At 32.5% G+C, this 10,390-nt stretch overlaps 1 protein-coding gene across 1 annotated transcript; it reads right to left on the bottom strand.

Moving 5' to 3' along the window:
- Nucleotides 1-5,123: 5,123 nt before the first annotated feature.
- Nucleotides 5,124-6,035, bottom strand: LOC140047708 (alpha-1A adrenergic receptor-like). The gene has a single exon (XM_072092745.1). It carries the CDS (start codon nt 6,033-6,035, stop codon nt 5,124-5,126), a length of 912 nt encoding a protein of 303 aa, XP_071948846.1.
- Between the last annotated feature and the right edge of the window lie 4,355 nt (nt 6,036-10,390).

Below are 10,390 nucleotides of genomic sequence, written 5' to 3'. Positions count from 1 at the left end.
ACCAAACACGAACAAGGTAACAGTACACACTGTTGCAACAACCACTTCCATCTTGATTATAGCCTAATTAGGTTAATTTATTATTATTATTATTATCTGGAAAATCGTCACGAGCGAAAGTAAACAAAGATTTCAAACCATGAGTACATATTATGCATATGCTAAATTAGGATTGTTTACAACTCGTCACGGTTAAGAAGCACAATATAAGACAACAATTAAATTATCATTTGTAGAAATGAGAATCAACATAATATACTTTCTCATTTACTGATTAACGAGAGTCTATGAGTCCAGCAAAACAAGAAACGTTGTCCCGATCTAATTATGTGTCCCATTTTATTCAACAATATCACAATATGACATACTTTGTTTACGGGCTCGCAGTGGCACCACACTTAAACTAAACAACTTCCTACCATTAGGCAACTCCCAATCAGTAGAACAATAATTGCCAGATTTGACTTACGCTTATTCTTTGTCTAAACCTTCCACATTTATGTTGTGCAGCAGCAGCCAGACTATCGAGAGAACAGCTTGCATGATAGACTTTCAGGTAAACTTGTAGGCCTTTATACGTGTTTCAAAGTATGTCTGATGAAGTTTGCCTTGGGTCTGTTTCTCGACCAATACGGTGAATGATAATTTATTTATTATAGTCTAGATATGATATTAATTATAAAGCACAAAGCAATGTCCTCCGTCATTACAGTACAACATTAATATTATTAACTGAAGTATTGACGCTGGAACTCATTAGAACTAATAAGGTGTCTATAACAATTATTAATAAAGCGATAACAATTAGATTTTCAAATTTAATATCAAGACCTTTAAAAGATCGCAAAAATCATAGAAAAAAGCAGAGAAATTAAACATCCAATTAACGTAGTTCTAGGTCAGTTTAATAAAATAGAATTATGTTGTCCATTACCAAGGCGTGTTGTGTACTGTCATCGTGTTAAGCATTTTCCACTTGTCCTGTCATGGCATCGAAAGCCCATTTTCAACATCATCGTCACCAAATCCATTATAAGACTTACATGATCATCATTCGGCTGAATATGAAAAGACTTTACCTGAAAATCCGAGAGAGCTCTATATTATAATCTCTCTTAATTATTATATAATAACCCCAATAATTGAACCAGTTCATCAGATCAAGTCACTCCATCGTAAGGCAAAGAGCTGGCAATACATGCTTAGCGCCCCCTAAAATGTCTTCATGCTATTTTATTTTTTTATTTTATTTTATTCAATTTTCAGGCACAAAAATGCAGCGGTGCAGCACCCTGAGGATTGCAATGAGTGCAAAGCACTATCGAGATGGCTCTCCATATACTGCACTTGAACATATAAGTAAACAATAAAAATACAAAGATATAAAAATTGAAAAATTGCAAGGCATCAAATTGAACAATCGTTAAAATTGAATCTAAAAATTATGTACAGATAAAAGTGATTGTTTAAAGATTAAAAAAAAAATACCGGAGAGCTGTCACATATGTGTTAAAACTAAATAAAGAATGTTCTCTAATAATAATTAGGAATCTCTTGCCATACACGGGAAAATTAGTGTACAATGAATATTTAAAAGAATTGGTTCTGGCATATTTGTGTTTAAAAATAACTGATTCAGAATATCTTGGATAAAAACCAACAAAATCATATAATAAATATTAAGATCAATTCAACCATACAAACATTTCATAATAAAAAGTATACTGAGAAAACAAACTCTCTGGTCACGTCCATAGATGGTAAATTTAAATGTTCGAGCCGTTGCTCGTAATCGCCCTTAGCACACAATTTTGTGATCCTTCGAAGAGGTTTATTTATGCTAGTAATATGTTGTTTTTGATGAGGCACCAAAACAGGGGCAGCATACTCAAGTATAGGCCTACATAAACCGTTAAAAAGCCTCATCAAAATTACAGGGTCGTTAAATATCACAAAACGCTTTATGAATCCGACAATTTGGAAAGATTTTGTGGTAATTGCGGACACATGCGTTGACCAAGAGAGATTGCTTTCAAAGTGAATACCAAGATATTTGTAGGAGGTAACTGCTTGAAGGTCATTAGTGTGAATATGATAACGAGCATGAATGGGATTACGCTTGCGAGTAATATGGATAACTTTGCATTTTTTAGCATTAAGTCTCATCATGTTATTTTGACACCATTCATCGATGTTATCTAGATCTTTCTGAAGTAATATCGCATCATATTCACATCTAATTGGCCTAAACACCACCGTATCGTCGGCATATTGTCTAATTTGAGAGGTGATCGACATAGGGAGGTCAAAAACGAACGAGTTGAAAAGTAATGGGCCAAGTACCGACCCTTGAGGTACACCTGAAACAAACGGTGTACGGTCAGATATCAGTCCATTGAGGACAAACTGTTGGCAACGATCAGTAAGAAAGGAGCCCATTCATTTCAAAATAGGACCACATAGACCAAAATTGTGGAGCTTACGTAATAGTTTAGGGTGACTCACACGGTCAAATGCTATTTCCCATTCAAGGAATACAGCATCGACGACTGGTTGGTTCGTACCATCTAATATTTTGGACCATTCGTGGTATATGGATGAAGCTTGTGTAACACAAGATCTTCCAGGATAGAACCCGTGCTGTACAGGACTAACAAACCCATTACATTGAAGATGAAATAAAACATTATCAGCCACAATACGTTCTAGAATTTTACCAACAACTGAACAAAGTGATATTGGTCTATAATTACTTATATCATTTCTACTACCAGATTTATAAATTGGCACAACATTGGCCAATTTCCATTCCTTCACCACTATGCCTTGGTCAAGGGACATTTGACATTTGAATTTTAAGCAAAATTGGGGATATAACAGGTGCAGCCATACTCAACATCATAGAGGTAATCCCGTCGGGCCCAGGGGATTTATTAGTATCTAAAGATAACAGGGCACGGAAAATTTGATCATGTGCTCACTCAAAATTGGCACCGTCTTTCTGCTTTTTAGAGAAAGTCCTTGGCAAAACATTAGCTGCAACCACCATACTTTGTTCAACCAAGAAGCCAACAGCGTAACAGACAGAAATAAACAAATAAACAACGCCTATTTCTTGTTGTCCAGTATACGGTATTAAGGAAGATATTCAATATAATAATTATGCCTAACTGGAATTGAGTCCGCAATGTATATCCCTTCCCATATATAAGATAATGCCAAAACACTGTTGTACCGTCAATAACGGCCTATATGTAAAGGATTAATAATGTCCGATACATTTAGAGAAGTATTCTTCTCCCTGTTCGTGACATTAGCAGAACCCTAAGGTCTGCGTGTAAGCTTAGACTCGAAATCCCGTTTGGTCGTACAGAGAGATTTAGATCTTCACCAGTCCCTTTCTTAGCCCGACTCATTAATGATGATGTTTCAATGAATATTGAATAGGCTGGCACTATTTAACTTACCGCTGAACTAATATTTAATGTTTTAGTTTAAAAATTTACTATTTATACATTTTATATATTCTTTTATCAAATATTGTAAAATACTACTTTTCAGCCTTTTGGCTGCCGTTGTATTATTGATTTCCTTTTTTATGAATAAATATAGCTGAATAGGCCCATATAATATATATTCAGCTATATTTATTCATAAAACAGGAATTTTGGAGTATTCAAAACCATATTATGGTTTTAAATACTCCAAACTTCCTGTTGAAATTCAATACTAATCAACTGTCACACAGTGTGACACTCAGTTAATAATAATATTTACACAAATTTTTTTAACTTTAGACAAATTTTTTATAATTATTCAAATACATATTCAATTTTTATTTTAACATTGGTCATTTTATTCACATTTATTTGAAAACAGACCAATAAAAGTAAAAATCATACATTTACATTTACAATAAATTAAATGTTAACAATAATAGGAACTGTTTCAGGGATCAGAAATAGAAGTAAATTAACTTATACCAATCCCTAAACAGAAGAAATAATAAACAACAACATCATTTTCTAATGTTAAAAATTTTTTCAAGATATTTCATTTAATACCAATTTAACTACGGCACATTCGTCATTATGATTATATTTGGAAATATATGTTTTTTTAACAGATTTATTAAATATTTTAAAGTTTTTACAACATGTCCTTTCTTTTAGATACATATTATTAAATATGTATCTAAAATATTGATTCTTTAATTTACGGTATAGATTCATACTTTTAGTTACGGTACGTGATCAGCATTGAAAAACTGTCAAGTTATACTTCTCTGTACTATTCAAATATTTGTTTAAGGTAGGAGTGGAGTAGGTATAGCCAAAAGTAGGGAACCTCACCAAAACAATTTAGCTCCCAGATGAAAAGTTTGTATTAGGCCAAGAAAAAGGGGATATGTAGCCCTCAATTGTCAAACTCTGAATACATTTCGAGGGAGAGAGAGCGTTTTTTTTTGTAATTGTTATTACTTTATTAAGCTGACCCAACTTTATAAAAAATGAACAAATGAATCACTACATTTTTATTTTTCAGTATTTTTGTACAGAGGCCGGCAGGTGGTTTAACATTGTATATATTTGTTCAGCCTTATATTGTATTCGTCAAACGCGCTGTTGCTAGTTAAGTTCTGTATTTAACGATGCAGTTATTTAGGCATATCGTCTTTGTGTTAACTTCTTAAACTTCTATTGGAAGTGTAAATTGCGGTAAATATAATACAAAGATTATAACAAATACAAAGTGGATTTACAAGATTTAAAATGTTACTGATGAAGTTGATCAAATTAACACAAATGTGATGATAATGAAAATAATATGATTTTATGGTGACGACATGTATTAATGTGAATAAAGTGGCGTTTAGAGAAGAGAAGAAAAATGCATCTTCTGATCCTGATGTTTAGGTTTACTACCAACAGGAACATTGTATTCGCAATTACCATATTGTTAAATTTTCAACGCAGGTTACTCGATCAATGTTCTCCGTCTTTTCCATCAAACCACCAAGTGACATCAGAAAATGTCCCAATGGCAACTGCATAATATTTACCCTTCATACTAAAACAATATGCAACTGAAACGAACTTGAAAATTAATTTGAACTATAAGTTTTAGCTCGCGTGGTAAACAGAATCTATTTGATTTTCATCAATGTTTCTTCTTTTCAAAATCGATAGGAAATGCCTGCGATATTGTTTATTACCAAAACCAAATATAAGCGGACTGACGGCAGATGTACTGTATGTTAAAAAATGCGTTATTATATACCCCATGACCCTTTCGGAAGGATCTGTATTCAAAATCAAGATAATCAATGGAATCCACACTATAACGAAATACACAACCATAGAGAACAACAAAAGAGCAGTCTTCGCTTCCCGTCTTAGTTTAAATCCAGAATTCTGCGCACATATTTGAGAAGTTACTTCGGATGCCTGTATTCGCTTGACGTGACGTTTTACAAGAATAAACACCCGGATGTACAGGGCGACTATTACTGGAAGAGGAATAATCCAATTCGCGAAAATCCATGGAGTATAGCCGTTGATGAATACGGTTGCCAATCGGCAGTCGGTTTCAAGAGAACCTGTGTTTCCAAATAGCGGCATCATAACCGGAAGAACACCAATCGTGACAGAGTATCCAGTAAATATGACAATGGCAATGTAGCATCTTCTCTCTGTTAAGATGGTAGAGTAAGTCAGTGGCCTACTTATGGTGATGTACCTCTCAACGGATAATGACAACTTAAAGAAAGTATGCGCTATAGATACGAGTATAATAACAGAAAAGAACGCCATGCATTCTGGGTTGTTGTTCAGTACCTTGATGTCCACCAGACATTGTATTGGGTATAACACCGTAGCAATGAGATCAGTAACGGCCAAACACGTCACTAGCGTATTGGAGACAGTCTGTAAACTACGAACTTTAAAGAACAACGCTATGATTGAGGTATTTCCGATTAAACCAAACACGAACAAGATGACGGTACACACTGTTGCAACAACTTCCACTTCCATCTTGATTTGAAATCTAAACAAAATCAAATCGGGATTTAAAAGAGAGTTCAGGCTTATATGAATGGTAACTGCCTTTCAAAAATATGCTCCCATTATGTTGCAGCCATGGAAGTCAGTATTCATAATAGCCTGCACACGACCAAATATTATTTGATCTGTTAATTAAAAGATATTTTCCATAAAAGATAATAAATCATTACTAACAATTAATAACAAACAATCAAATAAATAGTTAGGAATGGTTTGTCGAAAAGATGATACTTTTTCAGATCCAATATCATTATTCATTGTATGCATACATGTGCATTCAAAGATGTTTAAAGGACAACTTTACCGACAACCATATTTTGACAACATATTAGGGATGTACATATGATTTCATAACAATTGCGAGATTTACCATATATCCGCGCGCGCTCGCCGTACAGCCGTTGCCGTAAATTGCTGTGACGTCAAGTGTGCTTCGTGGGTGTCAATAGACAAGTTTCGTAAAGCGCATACATTTCTAATAAACACAACAATCGTAAAAAAATTTAAATGCTGATTTTGTTATTGTTTCTTTTTGCCTATCTGGATATATATGTGTTTCTTCAAAATAACAGACTAAACATTTGGCAAATTTAAGTCTAATGCAGATCAAATTAACAATTAAAATGACAGGTACCCATCTATTGTATGTTAACAACAGTGAAAACTCATGAGGTAGATTTTGCTAAGCACGACGAGCGCCCGCGACGATATCGTAAAACTCGCAATAGGCCTACATCCCTAATAGGTTGTCGATCAAAATATGGTTCTTGGTAAAAGCTGTTCTTTAACTATGTAATGTACTCTATATAAGGAGTACATTATTGCAGTTTTTTTAAATAAAAGAAAGTAAAATTTAAAAAATTAGGATCCTGGTCAGGATTACCTCTAATTCATTTACTGGAGTCGTCCGTGGCCACATATCTATCTAGATCCGTCTTTTAGTGTTGGCATTAACAAACACACATTTTTTGTGAACATTAAAAATGAAACATCGAGAAAGTGTGATTGAATTTGTTTTTTTAAATATACAATATTAAAATTTAGAACAAAAAAACCTACGCGCATGTGGTAGTGTTGAATTGCTTCCTAACATATAGCGACACATTTGGCATCAATATATAAAGCTTAAAGCTCAGGTACAGGCATAAATTTTAAATATAATATTTTGTTAATTGTACATAAATCAAATATTTGTAACAGAAATCGAGACGAAAAAACATGAATTTCCCTTAATATGGTCAAATACAAAATTTGGCAAAATTCTTCCATAAAAACCAGGAAGACTTTTTTTCAGTAGTTAGGTAGTTAACCTAATGTAATAAGATGTCTGGTGACTCCCTAGACGGTGAAAAAAGATGGTAGATATACGGTGGATAATTTTTGCTATAGCATGAAAATAAAAATCTGAAGTTGAATAAAAATATCAGAAATGTAATATTCAAGTTATATTACCTATATTTAGTCATCTGATAACATTTTTTACCACACCATTTATTTTTCATAGCTTTTTAAAATGCCTCTCTATTTACACAATTTGTGTACAAAAGAATAGAGATTTTACTGTGTAAGTTGAACTATCCCCCCACTGATATGAAAGTGCTTATTTTCAACAAGCTCGTGTAACACAAATAAAATCCCAACAAATTATGAAACATAGGGGAAACTATAGATCGATAATTATTGGAATGTATGATCAATAGAATTTTTTGCCCGCACCTGGCCTTTAAAGATTTATTTCCCCCAAAAAAACATAAAAAATTAAGAATACTTCAATAATAATTTGAATGGGCGTTTTTGTAGAGAAAATAGAAAAAAAATCCCGAAAAAAATTATGTACAGTTTTTCAGGTAAATCTTTTTCCGATCCAATTTTTGGTCTATTATGGAACATTAAAATGACATATTCAACAACAAAAATAAAAATAATTGGAACAATACATCTTTAATTGATATTAAGTTTTTGTATGCATGTTTTGGTTAAAATTACAGTAGGGTCATTTTCAACATTCCCAAAATGTACCAGTTACATGTCGTTTAATTGTATGTGGAAAATCATACATTACCCTTTTTTTTCATAATAAATAAAAGTATTTTTTAAAATTCGGTACAATTTGAATAGATTCTGGCCCAAACAAGTTGTTATCATTAAGAAATCCACAATCAGTTGTATAACAAGAATAATATATTTTAAATATTTTGCAAACTTTTTTTCTTCAAAAAATATTGGCAATTATTGCAAAGATGAAAATGAATACAGTAAAACTATCATTATATTATTGTACTGAATAGAAAAGCTTTGACCAAAAATTACCTGTTATTATTTCTGTCCTGTTCCCTGCTGTATGTGAAAAATAATACAATATTAATATATTTCAAATACTTTGTAAAAATTTTTTGTCGGCAATTGCAAAGATGAAAATGAACACAGTAAAACTACAGGTATATTATTGTACTAATTTTCTATATGGAAATGAAAAGCTTAGACCAACTTAACTAACATTACCTGTTATTGTTATTGTCTATGTCCTGTTCGCTGCAGTATGTAATTAAGACTAACATTAGTCGAGTGAGAACATTTCATCATTCATGTCGTAGTAAGTAATCGATACTTCGTAACCATTGGTTAATTGCCCTATCGCACAAGTTGGCTTTTGTTCTAATTCATTGTCAATGTACACCTCCCTCATGTGAACCAAGTTAATAGATTTTCTTTTTTAAATTATACGAAATCAAAATTTAGAACAAAAAAAAAAGATATAGGCCTAACGACAGACACATTTGGCATCAATATTTTTGATGCCAAAATATTTTTGCATAAATATGTACTGACCCCAAGAACCAAGTAAATAGAGCTGTTTGAAAAGTTTTATATAGAATGTCGTATCACAATTATAGTAATAAATCACATTTTTAATGACGCACCAACATATATTTGTATTTAAATATATTAAATATGATTAAATATGATGAGTAATGTAAGAATAAAAATCCTTGAGTTGTTAAATTGTTATAAAAGATGAATTTCAAAAGTAATTTAATCTGTGATGCCGATACCAAGAAATATCCTAATAAATATGAAAGTGATATCATGATACAAAGAACAAGATAAAACAGAAAAAAATCTGATCAGGAATGTCGACTCTGGCTGACACTCTTTACGGAATGTGATCGGTGACAACCAATATCCCATGATTTGGTGTCTGAATCACCCACAGACTATACCCTAATAATTCTTCCCCCTCCTCACTCGTTGTCTTAGCTCTGTCTACACTAAACAAGTGTGATGTGGCCAAATAGGGGTAGTGATATAATAATAATAATAATAATAATAAATTATATATTTATACAGGATTAAACAATCAGATAACAGTGTATCTGTTTTACATTGTGGTCATGTCTTAATCAAAATATACAAAAGAGAAACTTAATTAAATATAATACAGTGTGATATGACATAATCATGTCCATATATGGGCACATCACATTTTTTTGTCACATAAAGTTTGATAGTGTAGACGGAGCTTTACAGACAATAGGTTTCTTGTTCTTTGCATTACTGGTTTTGCAATAATGTTTACACATTATTTTTCAAAGGGATAATATACAGTATCTGTAATACATCGCATACTTAATACCGCCCCTGATATACTTCTAGTATGAACAATAATTTTGTTAACGATATGGACATTTTTTAGTTTGGTTTCCGATATAGTATAAACAATCGATCTAGACAGCATATTGTTTTGCTTTATCCGTCGTGTAAAAGCTTGCTTTGATGTTATTATGTTCTCTAAATCCCAGAGATATGCCCAAGCCAGTCTATTACCCCTTTCACACCAATAGCAAAACTCTGGAGACCCTCCGGAGTTGACGCCCCGGTGGTTTGGTGCGAAAATTTCGTTCTATCTATATGATATTGAGCTTCCACCGTACAGATTCAAGACCTATTCACTCATTATAAGAGGTCTTTTTTTTAATGGAAGGTAAATGGATAATAATTAGGTAGTTACGTTCCTACATCAATTAGAACACAAAATGATTCGTCCATGATTTCAATGAAAAGAAATAATTAGCTGAACAAGTTTCACTCGAGCTAATTAGAAATAACTAGTAATTATTATCAAGCGATATCGTCAATTAATTGTGTTTAATAAGGTCAGGTAAATTATCTCAATTATTATCTACAAATTATTGTGTTTATGTCATCATCATCGTCACAAGTGACAACAACATCACAGTCATAGATTGACGATATATGTTCCATCTCTAAGACAGGGGTTTAGATAGCGCATCTATATTCGAGCATGACAATCCCGCCAGCTAAAT

This window comes from Antedon mediterranea, chromosome 4 (assembly GCF_964355755.1).
Source record: "Antedon mediterranea chromosome 4, ecAntMedi1.1, whole genome shotgun sequence".
Lineage (NCBI taxonomy): Eukaryota > Metazoa > Echinodermata > Crinoidea > Comatulida > Antedonidae > Antedon > Antedon mediterranea.
This window is presented reverse-complemented; position numbering and strand designations above follow the sequence as displayed.

Excerpts from the sequence above, each read along its gene's own strand:
- LOC140047708 (XM_072092745.1), bottom strand. The coding sequence starts at position 6,035 with ATGGAAGTGGAAGTTGTTGCAACAGTGTGTACCGTCATCTTGTTCGTG.